Source organism: Rhinolophus ferrumequinum, chromosome 3 (assembly GCF_004115265.2).
Source record: "Rhinolophus ferrumequinum isolate MPI-CBG mRhiFer1 chromosome 3, mRhiFer1_v1.p, whole genome shotgun sequence".
Lineage (NCBI taxonomy): Eukaryota > Metazoa > Chordata > Mammalia > Chiroptera > Rhinolophidae > Rhinolophus > Rhinolophus ferrumequinum.
In genome coordinates, this window is record NC_046286.1 from 63,116,209 (window position 1) to 63,134,876 (window position 18,668).

The window sequence follows — 18,668 nt, forward strand, 5'->3', positions numbered from 1 at the left end:
CATAACTGTTGGAAGTATAACTGTATGTAATGCTAGGGTGAGGATTTTTTTTTCTTCAATAAGTTTTTGTAACTTTTACAAAAAAAAATTTACCTTGATTAAAAACGTTTCCAAATCATAAGCATGTATATCTTCCCAATTTTTACATGACTTCTTTAATCTCAGCTTTTGTTTAATGAAAAGTGTATTTTTCCCACCATGTGTATGTGTAGGAGAGACTGCTAATTACCTGACCCAGTATCTGTTCTTCCTTTTCTTTCTTTGTAATAGAAGCCCAGAATTTATTCAGGTTATCAGTGTGCCCAGCTTTCCTTGCATATATGTGAGTACGTGCATATAACTTCCCATATCACTAAGTTCTGGCCAGTGACATGGAATTAGAAGTGTTGCGTGATGGATGATTCTGGGACATTTCCTTACAACTTTAAGGTGTAAAAGGAAATGAGCCAGCTTATTTTCCTTTTCTTCCCTCTGGAACATGGAGGTGGTAGCTAGAGCTCCAGCAGGCTTCTTGGACTACAAAGTAACCTTGGACATAGAAACCACGAGTGGCAGAGCAACAAGTCAGAAGATTGGGTCCTGATTTTATGATGCTGTCCTGGACTGCTACGAACAAAGGAATAAAACCCTTTCTCTTTGTCCCTAGTTAATGACCTGAGTTTACCTTTCGGCACTGCTTTCTTTGGAAACCTATTAGACAAGATAGTAATAGAACATCAGCTGAGATGCCAGGCAATGTTGTTTGTGATTAAAAATGATCCCTTACTGGTAAACTATCTGGATCAGGGAGACTGTGACAAGAGCTATAAATCGCTATTGGAAAACATGGGCTTTGGACTTTCTTAAGTGCTATATTTCTTGTTACAAAGATCCCTGGAAGCTACACTGATGGGCTGTTTCAAGAGATACTGGTTTTTAGGCAGCATGAAGCTTCTAAGACTGTGGCTTCTGCAACCACCTAAATGATCTTGTTCCCTTACACCTGAGCTGGCAGCTGGAATAAAGACTCCTGCTGAATCAGGCCTCATGCTTGTGCCATTTCCTATAAAGTTAAGTGAGCCTAGTGCCAGGCTGAGTCCCACAAGGCAGTTGGGTCCTGTGAGTGTGAATTTCATTCCAAACCTGTGACTACTGCTGCTGCTTATTGAAATAACTTATTTAAGTCACTCTGTAATAGCCACACTTAATCCTAATTGATACATTACACATTTCAGCAAACTTGTAAAATTTAGAAAAGTATCAAGAAGTTGAGTGGAAGATTCTTGAGATTTGTAATCTTGCAAAAGAAACTGATCTAGACCGTGAGGTAAGTTATACATTAAATTGAAGAGAAAAATATTCATAAATTCTGAAGAGAACATGTGTTTTAGCTCCTTGTTAAATAAGATTAAATGTTTGAAATTTAGTAAAATAAAATACGATTTTTCAACTATGAAATGTTTTGTAAAACTAGAATTGCTCCACCATTGATCTGTCTTACTGACTTACTAGGATTACTTACAAGCTAATCTTGGAGCCAGTGTCTATGCAGCTGTCACACCAAATACTACTTTTATACTGAATGCAATAGGTGGATTTTGCTTAAAAATTATATTCTACTCAAAAGGACCATATTGTTAAGGTGCCTCATGGAAAATTATTTCTTAAGGCCATTATAGAAATGCTCGAATATCCACCCATTTGTTTATTACATAATACATAGCTGATCATAACAAATTTATGATATGCCAGTTTAGTGAAACTTGATATGTGCTTTTCAATTCCTGTAGCAGCAGTTCATCATTTTCTACAATCTACCCTTTTCATTTCCTTTTGTTTCAACAGCTCATGTGAAACTGAACAAGCCTCTTAATATAGCAAGCTTGCATAGAGTAATCTTCTTGCATAGAAAAATGTTTTTGATTCTGGAAATGGATTTGTTGTCTATCTTTTATGGCTTCCACCATTATTTTCTTGTGGAATAAGAAAATACTGTTTATAAAATTGTCTAGAAGTGCACTTTATTAATACAGAGTGAATATATCTTTTTAATGATAATTTATAGTTTCTAGGTACTGGTATTTTGCATTTTTCTTTAAATTTTTTTTCTAATTTGTTTTTTTTTATATTTGGTGGGGGTGGGGTTATGACATTTTGTATCTGGGTTTAATGTAGCCATACTTGCATATCATTAATAAGGATGTCAAGGTAGCAGAAGTTCTAGTTTTCTCAGATCCAAAATAACGTTTCTTTCACACTCATGTCTTAGCAAGGTCTTATTTCCTACTCATATTTCATGCTCCCAAATTTGTGATTGTGTTAGTGTCCTGCTGCTGTAACAAATTACCACAACCTTAGTGGCTTAAAACAACATAAATTTATTATCTTATAGTTCTGGAGGTCAAATTCCAAGATTTGATCTTATGGGGATAAAATCAAGTTGTTGGTAGGGCTACATTCCTTCTGGAGGCCCCAAGGGAAAATCCATTTCCTTGTCTCTTCCAGCTTCTAGAGGCTTCCTGCATTCCTTGGCTTGAGGTCCCATCTTCCATATTCAAAGCCAGAAACCAATATCCCAATATCTTCAATGTTTCTCTTTCTTCTCTCTCTTCTCTCTTCTCTTCTCTTCTCTTCTCTTCTCTTCTCTTCTCTTCTCTTCTCTTCTCTTCTCTTCTCTTCTCTCTCTCATGCACACACACCTCTATTTCTGTCATCATTTCTCCTCTGACTCTTATATGCCTGCCTTCCTCTTAAAATGTCCCTTGTAATTATTGTGGGCTCATCCAGAAAATCCAAGATAATCTTCCTAGCTAAAGATCCTTAACTTAATCATATCCACAAAACCCCTTTTACATGTAAAGTAATATTCACAGGTTCTGGGGCTTAGGACATGGCCATTTTAGGGAGCCATTGTTCTGTCTGCCACCCTGTCATATACTTTGCTGCGTAAATTGTCCCAGGAAACAATGAGGTAAGCCCTATGATTGCCCTAGCATACCGCCTGCACAGAGTTTCCAGATCACAGTGTACGGAGGGGGAATCCAGATGGAGTCCTGCAGACTCTCTGAGTTAAGATAGAACTGGTAGTCCCGGGAGACCAAGGGGGCTGGAGTTCGCAGAGCAGAGTATCAGAAAGGGGAGTGTGTACAGAGAAAGCTCCAGAGATTTGCAGAGTCTTCCTAGATTCTTCAGCAGGATATTGATCACGTGTATCAGAAAAAACACTGGAGGCAGTGAAAAGAACCACCTGAACAATCCCTGGAGCTTACAGTTCCCAGCCAGAGTAGACAATCTCATAATCGTGGGGCAAGGATAGAGTATTTAGAAGGGTTTTGCCTCAGTAGTGAAGAAAAATTAACCTAAATAAGGCTATTGCCCCACTTAACAAAGATTAAAAGCAAGACCCCCCAAATCAAACTGTTTCCAACTAACTGCAACCCAGAACAAGACTTAAGAATATTTTAAAAATACCCAGCATCCAACAAAGTAAAATTCACGATGTGTAGCATTCTATAAAATATTATCAGAGAGACTCCTGGCTTCTGGTTTGGTATGTAACAAGCTGGAAGTTGTCACTATATCCTAACAACATGTAAAAAGCAGAACTGAAAAATCAACAACTCTTCTTAGATCCATCAGAGAAATGAGGTCAAAAGGCAATCAGCTGTCCCCAAAATTGAAGAGGCAGACAGGTAAGTAAAGAGTATCAACCTACCAGAGCAGAATCCAACGAGCACAAACCTCTGCAAGAACCAATGCTAGGATAGGAGAACTTGAACTGTAATTGAATTGCTGGAGACTCAATGTGGACAACTCTGAGAATTTAAAAACTTCAGTGATCAGGGACTGCCACACCTTTGTGCAGCTAGACCAGGTTCTTAGTGAATATTGGAGAAAAATCCCCTCATGCTTCCAGCATTAGGAGGGGAAAAGGAATAATTTTGAAATATGTCAGAGCGTTCTATTCTTAACAAGGTCTGCCCTCAGGAGAAGTTATTTAACCAGAGCCTAGCTGACCTGGGGAAAGGGAAATAACTAATTATAGGCCACTCTAGCCATCCTGTCCCACCAAAGAGAAGGAAAACAACAGAGAAGTACGTATGAAGTCAGTCCAGAAGTCCACAGGCTCACTGAAAGACTGAGACCTACTCATGGGACTAGGGAACATTTCCCCTCTCCACACCTCGCCACCACATTATGAACAACAGTTCCTTCTACCTAATACATCATATCCAACTATCAAAAAAAAATTACTAGGCATATAAAAGGCAAAAAACACAATTCAGAGAGAGCAAGCATCAGAACCGGACTCAGATATGGCAGGGATGTTGGAATTATCAGACTGGGTATTTAGAACTATGATTAAAATGCTGATGGATCTAATGGATAAAGTATTAATACACAGCATGCAAGAACAGATGGGCAATATAAGAAGAGATTCTAAAAAAGAACCAAAAAAATGTTAGAGATCAAAAACACTAATAGAAATGAAGAATACCTTTGGTAAGCTTATTAGTATACTGGACATGGCTGAGGAAAGAATCTCTGAACTTGAGGATATCTCAGTAAAAACCACCAAAACTGAAAAGCAAAGAGAAAAAAAGATGGGGGAGAGGGGTGGTGGGAATCAAAACAAGAATATCAAGAAATGAGGCACAACTATAAAAAATCTAACATGTGTAATGGGAATTCCAGAAAGAAAAAAAGAAATAGAAGAAATACTTGAAATCATAATGACAGAATTTCCCCAAATTAATGTCAGACACCAAGCCATAGATCCAGGAAACTCAGAAAACACCAAGAGGAAAAATGCCCAAATCCTACACCCAGGCATATTATTTTCAAACTGCAGAAAGCTGGAGATAAAGAATAAAATTCTGAAAGACTAGAGGGAAAAAACACTTAACTAAAGAGGAGTAAAGATAAGAATTACATCTGACTTCTGGGTAATCATGCAGGCAAGACGAGAGTCGGAATGAAATATCTAAAGTGTTGAGAGAAAAAAACCACCTAGAATTCTGTACCCCACGAATTATCCTTTAAAAGTGAAGGAGAAATAAAGGCATTCTCAGGCAAATAAAAACTGAGGGAATTTGTTGCCAGTAGACTTGCTTTGGAAGAAATGTTTTAAAAAGTTCTTTGAGAGAAGGGAAATGATATGGGCAGAAACTTGGATCTATAAAAAGAAAGGAAGAGCATCAGAGAAGAAATGAGTGAAGGTAAAATAACTTATTTTTCTTAATTGATCTAACAGATAACAGTTTGTTCACATAATAATAGCAACAATATATTTGATTATATAAGCTTCTGTATATATGGATGGCTAGAGACTGAATGTCTGGGTCTCCTCTCCAATTAGTATGTTGAAATTTTAACCCTCAACGTGATGGTATTAGGAAGTGGGGCCTTGGGAAGTGATTCGGTCATGAGGGCGGAGCCCTCATGAATGCGATGCGATTAATGCGCGTATATACGAGACCACAAAGAGCTTCCTTGTCCCTTGTTTCATGTGCGGACACAATGAAAAGATGGTTTTCTATGAACCAGGAAACGGGCCCTCACCAGACACCATATCTTTTGGTGCCTTAATTTTAGACTTCTAGGTTGCAGAACTGTAAGAAGTACATTTCTATTGTTTATAAGCCAGCAAGTATGGTATTCTGCTATAGGAGCCCAAATGGAATAAGACATGTATGCTTATGTACAAGTGAAATGAATGACAGCAATGATCCTAGGGACGGGAAGGAGGAATTAGGATTATTTTGTTATAAGGTGTTCCCACAACTCATGAAGTGGTATGTTATTTGGAGGTGGACTTGGATTAGTTGTAAATGTATATTGCACACTCTAGGGCGATGTGAAGGGGAGACTTTGCAATGCCGTGACTGCTGTCTGACCTGTGAGCTGAACCCAGGCCAGAATGGAGATTGCTTAACACAAACCTCCCTTAGAGACTGATCGTAATTGTTGTTCATTCTGAGTTAAATCAGCCCCCCTCCCCTACCTCCTGTTACGTGCTGGTTCCTGGAACAGGCCATTGTCCTGACCTGGTCAAGCATGTAATTTCTCATATCTGGTAGCATTCGCGTACTAGTAGCCACGACTGTCTCCCCAACCCGTTTACCCTAAATAATACTTTGGCACCTGCCAAGTAGCACAGGAATCCATTTAATCTTGTAGCTGCCGGAGATGCGCCTCGTTTGTAAGTTTACCTTGATAAACTACTAATTATCATACTGGAGTGACCAGCCTCTTTTCTTTGGTCTTTTACTGCCCTCCACTTATGGAGGTAGATTTACAGCCTCAGAGCTTGGAGCCTTTCTCTGGGCCTGCATACCATAAAATGCAACCACTAAAAAAAAAAAAAAAAAAAAAAGTTTAAAAAGTATCGCTAAATTGAAAAATAAAATTTTTTTAAAAATATAAGCAAATATGCTAAAAAGAGAAAGTGGAATCATATAAAATGTTCAATTAAACCACAAAGGACAGACAAAAGATGGAAGACAAAAATAAGAACAAAGAACAAGGGCAACACACAGAAAATAACATCATAGATATTAATCCAACGATATAAAAAATCACTTTGAATGTCAATGGTGTAATTGCACCAATTAAAACACAGAGATTGTCAGAGTGAACAAGACCCAACTCTTGTCTACAGGAAACCCTCTTTATATATAAAGACACATATAGTTTAAAAATAAATGGATGAACAAAGATATGCTATGTAAAGTGGAAGTAATTATATTAATTTTAGACAGAACAGACTTCAGACCAAGGAAAGTTACCAGGGATAAAGAAGGGCATTACATATTGATAAGGATCAATTCTCCAAGGAGACAAAATGATCCTTAATGTGTGTGTGCCTAACAACAGAGTGTCAAAATACGTGAGGCAAAATCTGATAGAACTGCAAGGAGAAATAGATGAATCCACCATTATATTAGTTTCAGGTGTGTGATATAATGATTCAATATTTGCATAATATCCATTATATTCAAGAAGACAGCACTACCAAATGCTGGCTAGAACTTCACAAAGAAAACTACAGACCAATATCTCTTGTGAACATAGATGCAAAAATCCTCATAAAAATATTAGCAAATTGAATTCAACAATGTGTAAAAAGAATTACACACCACAAATAAGTGGGATTTATCCCAAATATGCAGTTTGTACAATATTAAAAAATTAATGTAATTTGTCACATCGACAAGCTAAAGAAGAAAAAAATCACATGATCATATCAATAGAAGCAGAAAAAGCATTTGACAAAAATCCAACACCCATTCATGATAAAAACTCTTAGCAAACTAGGGATAGAGGGGAACTTTATCAACTTGATAAAGATTATCTGCAAAAGAAACCTACAGCCAGCATCATACTTAATGGTAAGAAACTTGAAGCTTTCCTGCTAAGATCAGGAACAAGGCAAGGATATCCCTTTTCACCACTTCTTTTCAAAATCATACTGGAAGTTTTAGTTAAGTCAACAAAACAAGAAAAGGAAATAAAAAATATACAGATTGGGAAGGAAGAAATAAAACTGTCATTGTTCTCAGATGACATGATCGCCTATGTAGAAAATTTGAAAGCATCGACCAAAAAATCTGGAACTATAAAGCAATTATAGCAGGGATGCAGGATACAGTTAATACACAAAAGTCAATTGCTTTTCTATATACCAGCAATGAACAAACAAAATTTTAAATCTAAAACAATACCATTTACATTAGCACCCCAAAAATGAAATAGTTAATGTATAACGTAGCAAAATTGTACAAGAACTATGTGAGGAAAACTACAGAACTGATGAAACAAAGAAAAGCTAATGAAATGGAGAGAGATTCCATATTCATGGATAGGAAGACAATATTGTCTAGATGACAGTTCTTCCCAGCTTGAGTTATAGATTCAGTGCAATCCTAATTAAAATCCTAGCAAGTTACTTTGTGGATATTGACAAACTGATTCTAAATTTTATACGGAGGAGCAGAAGAGGGGCACCCAGAATAGCCAACACAATGTTGAATAAGAATGAACTAGGAGGACTATCACCATCCGACTTTAAGACTTACTATAAAACTACAGTAATAGAGACAGTGTTGAACAGGTGAAGGAATAGGTAAATAGGTTAGAATAGAGAGTCCAGAAATAGACCCATATAAATATAGTCAATTGATCTTAGACCAAGGAACAAAGGCAATACAATGGAGCAAATATAATCTTTTCAACAAATGGTGCTGGGACAACTGGATATCCATATGCAAAAAAATGAAGTGAACCCCTATCTCACAACACATATAAAGATTAATTCCAAATGAACCAACAGTCTAAATGTAAGAGCTAAAATTATAAAACTGAAGAAAATATGGGTGTAAATCTTTATCATCTTGGATCAGGGAATGACCTCTTAGATACGACATCAAAAGTAAAAGCAACAAAAATGGATAAATTTGACTTTATCAGAATGGAAAACTTTTTTGCTTCAAAGGCCACTAGAAAATGAAAAGACACCACCTACTCAATGGGAGAAAATATTTGCAAATTATGTATCAGATAAAGGACATGTATCTAGAATGTATAGAAACTATTACAAATCACCAATAAAAAGATAACCCAATTAAAAATGGGCAAAGATTTGAATAGACATTTTCCCAAAGGTACACAAAAATGGCCAATCAGTCCTGAAAAGATGCTCAACATCATTTGCCAGCAGGGAAATGCAAATGAAAACCACAACGATATACTACTTCACACTCACGATGGTGGATTAAAAAAAAAAAAGAAAGAAAGAAAAGGACAATAGCAAGTTTTGGTGAGGAGTAGAGAAATTGGAATCTGTGGTTGATGGATTAAAGCTCCGCCCAAAGATGTCCAGATCCTAAACTCAGCAATCTGTAAATATGTTACCATAACGGCCAAAGAAAATTTGCTGTATGATTAAGTGAAGGATCTTGAGATGAGGTGATTGTCATGGATTATTCAGGTGGGCCCCATATAGTATCACGATAGTCTTATTAAGAGGGAGTCAGTAGTGTCAAAGTCAGAAAAAAGATGTCACAATGAAAACAGTTTCAATTGATGCCCTTTGAAGATGGAAGACCACCAAGGAATTCAGACAGCTTCTAGAATCTGGAAAAGGCAAAGAAACATTATATCCTTCCAGGGGGCAATGCAGCCCTAATGACATCTTAATTTTTGACCTGTAAAACTAATTTCAGACTTTTGACTTCCAGAACTGTAACATGTTAAATTTGTGTTATTTTAAGCCAGTAAATTTATGGTAATTTGTTAGCAGCAATAGAAAAACCAACACCAAACACTCTTACATTGCTAATGGGAATATAAAATGGTGCAGGCAAAAAATAGTTTGACAGTTCCTCAGAATGTTAAGCATAGTTACCATATGATCGAGCAATTCAACTCTTACAGAATTGAAAATAAAAGTCTACACAAAAGTTGTATAGAATGTTCAAAGCAGCATAATTCATAATAGTCAAAAAGTGGAAACAACTCAAATGTCCATAAACTTTTAAATGGGTGAACAAATGTGATAGATCCATAGAATGGAATATTATTCAGTCCTCAAAAAAGAAATAAATTATTGATACCCACTACAATATGTTTAAACCTTAAACATGAGCACAAATGGTCAAAGCAAATGAAACAAGCCAGACCCAAAAGGCCATGTATTTTATTGTATGAGTCCATGTATAGATAACCTTCAGATTAGGCAAATCCAGGCAGATATAGATTAATGGTTGCCAGAGGATGGCAGGAGGGGAAAATGTAGAGTGACTACTACTGTATTGGAAAGTGGGTATTTTCTTTTGGTGAGAGAAAATGTTCTGGAATTGAATAGTGGTGATGGTTGCACATCCTTGTGAATTTACTAAAAACCAATGAATTGTACACTTTATGGGGTAAATTTAATGGTATGTTAAACATATGGAAATTTTAAAATAGAAAAAGTCACAATCAGCAGTGTGGTTTTCTGCACACCTTTTATGTGCCCGGCACTATGGTAGTTATAAACTCTCTCACTGATCTCACAGTTCAGTCAGTAATGCACATTTCCCATTGATATTTTTAGTGACTACATGGGTACCTATCAACCCTTCTAGCATCCTGGAGTTTCCCTGAAGAATAACACCTGGCCCCCGAATACCTAACTCGGGTATACGTTACAGGGCTAGAGGCGATGTTAATTAGAGTGTCAATTTCCGGTTCAGAGCCGCGGCAAAACGCCGTAACCAAGGGAACAGAACGCGACTCCACCCAATATGCCCACTAGCGCCTCTAGGCGTCCACAGCGCGGCAGCTCCCGGAAGTGGCGTCACGCGCAAGTTCCGGTTCGTCCTGCGCTGGGGCACAAGCTTGTCGCGTTACTGCGCGCCGCACGTGTGCTCGCTCGGTTCGGGTTGCGGTAGCGATGGACGCTTTGGATCGGGTTATGTAAGTTCGCGGTCTCCCTGCCCGGGAAAGCGTTAAGAGAGGGACCCCGGTGGAGGAATGGAGTGATGTAGCCTCTGCTTCTCACTCCTCCTGGTAGCCATTCTCCACAGCCTTTGCCTGTTGGAGCCGGGTGGGAGCTGGTCGACCCACTGGCCTAGGTCCCTGGGTTGGTGCCGCCTGCCCAGAGACGGCTAGCGGGGAAGCTTACAGTGGTAACCGCGGGGTGGAGGTGGCAGAGGTATTGGTCGCTTTTTGTCCTAGCCAATTAGAAACGTCCTGGTTTCCGAAAAAGTGTGAGGGAGGTTGGAGAGCGGGGTCTTACGAGCACAGGCCTAGGAGTCTGACAGATCTAGGTCACAATCCGGGCGCGTCCACCGAAAGCTATGTGACATTGGGCCATTTAATTTCTCCAAGTCTCACTTGACTCTGTAAAATAGCGTTCATAATCGAACCTCATGAAATTATGAGGATTATTTACAAGAATGTACCTATGTAAAGCCTTTGCTACAATTTTTCTTTCCCTCCCAATCTTGTACACTTCTCTGAGTTATCCTTGAGTGATGTCTGTTTTAAATTCACTCGAAAAATATTTGTTGATCTTCTAAATATTCCTGCGGTTATTTGTGGTTTTCTTAGATTTAACTGGTTAAAATGTGAACAAATTATTTTAGTAATTAATTTAGAGATTTTTGCGCATTTGTTATATATTCCTCTAGATGTGGGGACTGCAAAGATAAACAAGACTAGCTCACAGTCTAATTGGAGGACAAATAGCTAATAAAACATGTAAGGTGTTACTGGTATCCGTGGCTGGTTAGTGAGAAGTAACAAACCACATGGAATACAGAGCATATAGCATTTACATTGCTGTATATGCACACTGAATATCTATTGATTTGATTTAATAAATAATGTGTGTATCTTTATCAACCAGTAAATAGTTAGAAGCTCTGTGTGTGCTTGATATGTTATTTGGAGGAAAAATATGCAAGGTAAACTAAAGTATGTGTATCTTTATCAACCAATAAATGGTTAGAAGCTCTGTGTGTGCTTGACATTTTATCTGGAGGAAAATTTTTTTAAAAAATTAGTTTCAGGTGTACAAAACAATGTACTAGACGTTAATACCCCTCACAAAGTGATACCCGCCTCCCCCAGTCTACTACCTCTGTGACATCCGCTGTTACAGTTCCACTGACTCTATTTCTTATGCTGTACTTCACATTCTGTGTGGAGGAAAATTTTTAAAATATGCATGGTAAACTAAAGTGTGTGTATATTCTTTTCTTTCTTTCTTTTTTTTTGGGGGGGAGGGAAATGCCCATAGGATTGGAACAAGGAGGGAAGGTCATAGTTACTTAAGAGAGGAGGAATTCTTTCAGTAGGTGGCAGAGAACTGTTTGGAAAGCAAGATGCTCACTGTAGTGGAAGCAGAGGTGAAGCCCATTTTTTGTGAAATGTATAAAAACATTCTACTCCTGCTGTCATGTCATAAAATCAGAATAATGGATTTGTTTTCCCTTTCTATATTGCAGGGTGATTGGTCTAGATCAGGGGTGTGCAAACTTTTTTCAATGTTTTTCACCAAGGGCCGTATGCGGTAAAATACACAAACAGCCGGGCCACTCACTCGAGGTGAAGTACGTATCGCCTCACCTGGTTTATTTAAGTAAACTAAATATATTTTTGGAATTTGCTGCGGGCCAATTAAAAATGGATTGCGGGCCGCAGGTGGCCCGCGGGCCGCAGTTTGGACACCCCTTGTCTAGATGAATTTTTAAATCTAGCTCATTTTGAAAACTTGCCTACTTACAAGTTGTGTAGGCAAACTACCTCTCTGGCCTCAGTTGCCTCATCTATAAAATGAAGATAATAATTGTACTTGTCTCCTAGGGTCTTGGTGAAGATTGTCTTAATAGAGTGACTCTATAAAAGTGTCATTCGTTATTATTCCCTTTGGTGACAGTAATGTTTGACTTTCTCAACAGTGCTGTTGGAGTGGGATAGTGTATACTTCCTGACAGGCATTGTAGTCTTAAACCTGGAGGAAAGATAAGCAGTAATTAGCCTCTCTGTGTTCAGTAACTGCCCATAGGTTGATCAGCAGTTAGTGTGCAATTCTTTGTGTTAGGTTACAGAGTACAGTTTGACTGCTTTAAGGTTGAAGGAAACTGGGTGAAAATAGCAACAGTATTCACTTGAGTCCTTTTGTTTGTTGGTTGGTTTAATAAAAATGATTTAGAAAGCAGTAATAAAAGAATGAGAATATTAAAATGGAAGCCTTTTTAAAACCCAACAACTAATAAAATTAACACTTATTTAACAGTAATAATTGAATATGTTACTAATTATCTCCCTAAAAAGTGAGATTTTGTTTAATGGTGGAATCCTAACTGATAAATGTTATGTAATGTTTCTGTTGATTATTAAGATTTTGCACATTAGTCAAGTTATAATTTTGTAGTATGAGGAAAATGTTTTAAGTTGTTATAAATTATGATTTTTCTGAACAGAAAGCCCAAAACAAAAAGGGCCAAGAGATTCCTTGAGAAGAGAGAACCGAAACTCAGTGAAAATATTAAAAATGCCATGCTTATTAAAGGGGGAAATGCAAATTCAACAGTGACACAAGTTCTCAGAGATGTGGTATGTATATATACTGTTTTTAAAATGGTATTGAAATCATTTAAGGAAATTTTCTACATACGAGTTTGGGCTGCTGGAGAAATAAATACATATGAGTAGATAAATTTTCTTTGCGTTAAGAACTGCTAGCCTTAGAGAAAAGCTGAGGTTGGCATTTATTTGCTTTGTCAAAACACTACCAGTTTTCCTTAAAGCAACTGGTTTTCTTAGTAGATTTCCTCCGGTTTCAATTACTAGAATTTGGTTTACTCACATTTAAGGAAATACCTAATTTGTAAAGTGAAATAACTGTACATGGCTGTATGTTTATTCCTTCATTAACACTAATTAGTGTGCTAGGTGCTGATGATTAATAGTTAGATGAGAAAGTCTCTCCCCTCAGTGAGCTTAGCGAGACAGGGCGCTTAGGGAGATAGACAAGTAAAAAATGACAGCCTTGTGTATTAAGTGCTGTCCTGGAGGCATGCGCAGGGTGGGATAGGAGGCAGAGTTGGAGTAAGATCCAGGAGAGGAAGAGAAGGGTTTTCATGCTGAGGAAAAAGCTTGTTCTAAAGGAAGTGTGAAGGAGCATGATGCATTTCGGGAACTACAGATAACTGGGGATGGCTAAAGGGGAGTGGGCTAGATGAAACTAGAAGAACAGGCAGAGATCAGATAGTAACATAGAGTCTGAGCTTTATTCTGAAAGCTTGGTGGAACCATTGAAAGATTTTAAGTGAGCAGCTTGACTAGAGAAGGTTGAAGCAAATGTAGGAAACTATTTAAGCCTTTGCTGTCAGCCAGGTAACGAGCATCTGGAGTCCGGTGGTGGCAATGAAAATGAGAAGTGATCAGAGAGAATGGATGGTGAGGGCAGAAGAGTTTGGGCATAAGTAAGAAGTATGACTTACTAGGTTTCTGGCCTAGATGACTGATGAGCAGTAATGCCAATTAAAGAATGTATCATGCGGAGCACGTTTGGCGGGAAAAGTGGTACAGTCAGTTTAGGGCATACAATTTAAGTGATGAAGATGAAAGCTCTATGTTTCTTTCTACCTCTGTGGCCTGCTATCTAGCTCAATGTCTGGCACACAGTAGGTACTCAATAAATGTTTAATCAGTGAATGAAAGGCATAGTCTGTAGGGATATCTAATAGGTAGTTGCGTATTTAAGCCCTGAGTACAGCAGATAGAGTTAAATCAACTAAGTATTTGAAAAGATTTTTAAACTATTTTTTGTTAGTGATTTTTTTTACCCCCTTTTTCCACCTCCCCCCAACCCCCACCCTGGTTTAAGCCGTTGTTTCTCAGTCTAGTTGTGTAGGACACAGCTCCCTGACTCATGCTGGTATTTATGAGCCTTGCGCTCCCTCCGGATGAGCTAGTCGTCTCCAGTCGTCGGTTGTTCACACCAGCTCATGGCCGCTCTCACTGGCCGCGGCTCATGGCAGCACATGGTAGTCCGTGGTAGCACTCAGCAGCCTGTGGCAACTGCAGCCCATCGCAGCTTATGCCAAGCTCTGGCTGCTCCCAGCAGCCTAGCTCCTGGGAGAGCTGTTGTTCACAATCTTAGCTGTAGAGGGCGCAGCGCAGCTTACTGGCCCACGTGGGAATTGAACCGGCGACCTCGGTGTTAGGAGCACGGCGCTCCAATCATCTGATCCACCAAGCAGGCCCTAGATTTTTAAATTTGACTAAACTCCTTGTGCTTGTTAAGTACAATAGTCAATTCAGACATCTGAATGTTTAATATATGTTCATTTTTTTTGTTTGCGTGTCATTGTGTTGATGGGATGCTACCCCAGTCCTCCCAATATTCCACCAACACAGTGACTCTACATATTTAAGTAAGCTCTAACAGCAGCATAATATTATAGATTATTACAATAGTTAACACTCATATTGATAACTCTTGAGTTGTCAAGAAAAGGTGGTAATGTCTGTTCCAGTGAGGTAGGGAAATATTTGGTCAAGAATCATGGTAAATTTTAGTACTTAAAAAGATGGATTTTACTGGTTAATTTCTTTTGTTTACCAGCTCTGATAGTTAATGAATGATCATTTCATCTTATTTTTCATTGTTTTCCTTCACTTACTCCTTTCTCTAATGCAAAGTAGTGCCTTAGATCTTTGTTATTCCCTATGGTAGAGCAGTACTGACCATATAATTAATATGTGATTATTAGTGGATGGGTGAAAAGAAGTAGAAAAAAAATGAAAAGAAGGTTGAATAACAGGAATTTTTAAAAGGGCAGTATTTACACTGGCTAGTATTATGATTGTCATCATTGTGACTTTCTCACTTCTCTTATTTCCAGACAACATTATTTCAATTCCATCAGCCTTCTCTGATAGGATTTATTTTTTCTGTTTTCTCTTTTTTCTACTCTCAAACTGTTTAACTGGAAGGAACGAAATAGGTAGAATTTGAAGTAATGAAGGGAAGCATTTAAGTTGGATAGACTATTGAAAAGGCATAGAAAATTGTAATTAGTAAAGTGCAGTCTAAGTTAGAATATTAAGTTTATGCTGCAAGTTGTTATAAGTGATCAAAAGGAAGCCAAGCAGAAGACATCGGAATAGGATTTGGGGATCAGAGTAATCTTATATATTGGCTGTTATAATGCTTTGTTTTTCCCTCTGCTTTTCAGAATGTATTTTATTTTGAAAGCTATAAATTATGTTTTACAGTATGCACTGAAAAAACCGTATGGCGTTCTGTATAAAAAGTAAGTCATAATTTCCTTTACTTTAAATTATATTGTTCCATTACATAAAAGTAACAAACAACCACTTTATGAAACATTTAGAAAAATATATTTTTTAAAAAAAGACTACAGTTCCTTACATAGGTGTTTGTATTTTCAAGTTTCTCTTTCTAGACTGTTTTCACTTGTATTGCATATTCTTACCTAGTTTTAATCATAGCATATATGATATTTTGAAATAATTATAGACTTACAGAAAAGTTGCAAAAATAATAGAGTTCCCATGTATCTTTCACCCAGCTTCTCTTAATGTTACATCTTGCATGAGCATAATGTAATTATCAAAAGTAAGAAATTAGCATTGGTACAATAGTGTTAACTAAATTACAGACTTGATTTCGATCAGTTTTTCCATTAATATCCTTTTTCTCTTCCAGGGTCCCACATTGCATTTAGTTGTCATGTCTCCTTAGTTTCCTCCAGTTTGTGACAGTTCCTCAGTCTTTCCTTGTCTTTCATGACCTTGATACTTTTGATAAGTACTTGCCAGTTATTTTGTAAAACATCCCTCATTTTGGATTTGTCTTAAATGTCTCTTGAATGTTATAGATTGAGGTTGTGCATTTTTGGCAAGAATACTACAAAAATGATGTGCTTTTCTCAGTAAATCATACCATAGAGTATATGATGTCTTATACTGGTGGCATTGACGTTGGTTAAAGTGGTGTTGGCTGGGTTTCTCCACTATAAAGTTACTATTTTTCAGTCAAGCCCTTCTCCATGGAACCTTGGAGAAACACAGATCTGGGCACTAAGTGTGCTCAGTTGCTCCTGGAATAGTCATTGTCTCTATAGGTCTGCTCAGCAGACCGAGCTTGAAAATACATATTATATGTGTTAACCTCTGCATACATGCACATCTATATTTATTTACATTTATATATTTTAAAACTCTATGAGTTATTTGTATAATTTATTATATACATAGTTTCAGAATTTCTAACCCTGTAAGAAACAAATGTACTAAGTAACTAGAGTATAGAATTTGTGTATAGTACTTTTTGTCTTTAGCCTTACATTACCTGGTCAAAATACCATTTTCCAGTGTAACTTAGATTAGGTTTGTTTTGCCCCTTCAATATGATTGTTATTTGTTTATATTACACTCAGGGTCACTTATTACAGTTTATATTCCATTTTGGGTCTTCCACTGAATCCTAGTTATTGTTTTAATTTATATATTTAAAATTTACTTTCTGTGGTATACATTTTTGTGGGTTTTGACAATCGTGATATAAAAACAGTTCCATTATCCTGAAAATTCCTGTGTGCAGTACTCTCTTATAGCCCTCCCTCTTATAACTTGGCATTTTCCATATGTTTCTAACAGATCATATTTGCTTATTTGTGAATTGCTATTAGCTGTTAATCATAAATGCTACAATAATTTTTTTCCTGGTTTGTTTGCCTTGCATCATTTTTTAAATATTTTTTTTTACTGATTATAAATATATATATAAGTAATATATATTATTCGATTATTAGGATAATGGAATAATCACCCATAGATAAGCAATGTACATTTTAACATAATTTCTCCTTGTGCATTTTATAACTATATATCTATTTTATTCTTTAAACAAAATTGAGATCATATTGTATATGTGATGTTTTTCTCTTTAAATTCATAAAAATGATGAACTGTTTTATAGATACTATATATACGTGATTAAAAATCATGTTCACTGAAATTACACACTTTCCCCAGAAAAACCACCACCGTTAGTTTCTTATATATCTTAACCAGAATTTCTTTATGCATATTTAAGCAAATAAAAAAATACGTTCTTATTTCTCTCTCTTCATGAATGATAACATGTTCTACATTTCTCTGCCTACTAATTCTCCATCTCCATTATTACTCTTCCTGGTCCAATCCACCATTTTTTTTTTTTTTCTTTCCTGTATTACTGCTGTGGCTCCTTACTGAATCCTTGTTGTTGGCGTACTACATTCCATTTTCACATAGCAGACAGAGGAATCTTTTAAAAGGAAAACTAGAATCTGATCATATCACTCTATGGCCTAAAATTCTTTAGTGCTTCCCATTACTCTTTTAATATTTACATTCCTTAACCTTGCCCAACAAGGTCCTACATATCTGGCCATATCCACATCTTTGACCTAATACCCCACCATTACTCCTTTGCTCACTAAGCCCCAGTGACACTTGCCTTCTTTCTGTTTCTTGAATAGTCTAAGCTTTTTTCCATCTCAGAATCTTTGCTTATTCTATTCCTTCTTCCTACAGTACTCTTAACTTCAAAACTTTTCTATGGCTAACTCTTTTTATCAGGTCTCAGCTCAAATAGGCAATTTTCACACTTCACATTGACACAACACCCGATATTATTTTTGTCACAACAGTTACTACTTTGTGAAATTGTTTATTTTTCCACTAAAATGTAATCTCCAAGAAAGCAAGGCTGTTGCTTGACATGGTATTATAGTATCCCTAGCTCCTAGAACAGTGCCTGGCACATAATAGTCACTAAATAAATATTTGAATAAAGATTATCTTTCCAGCTTCTTTTTTTGATCATCTGAATTGTATTTACTTACTATGCTGCTTAATTGTTACGGGTAAATTATTAAGATTATTAAAGTCAAGCTCACATTTTTCAGTATTCTTTTTTTCTTCTTTCCTTCTTGTTTTTCTACATTTTTCAATATTTTTAGGAAAAATATTACAAGACCATTTGAGGATCAGACATCACTGGTGAGTATGAAAATCTTTCTGATTTAAGAGAGCATTAAGTGATTATTCATACTAATTTATTTAGTACTCGTAATTTATGATTTTTTAAAATGAGACATCATCGTATGTGAGGGACTTTT

The 18,668-nt window shown here is 36.9% G+C and overlaps 1 protein-coding gene across 1 annotated transcript in view; it reads left to right on the plus strand.

Annotated features, from left to right (window-relative positions):
* Nucleotides 1-10,336: 10,336 nt before the first annotated feature.
* RPF2 (ribosome production factor 2 homolog) overlaps nt 10,337-18,668 on the plus strand; it is a 34,807-nt gene continuing 26,475 nt past the window's right edge. Inside the window, exons 1-4 of the mRNA XM_033102541.1 lie at nt 10,337-10,437; nt 12,951-13,083; nt 15,754-15,791; nt 18,510-18,549. Coding sequence (XP_032958432.1) covers nt 10,415-10,437; nt 12,951-13,083; nt 15,754-15,791; nt 18,510-18,549 — 234 coding nt within the window. The 5' untranslated portion in view covers nt 10,337-10,414. The remainder of the gene's footprint in view (nt 10,438-12,950; nt 13,084-15,753; nt 15,792-18,509; nt 18,550-18,668) is intronic.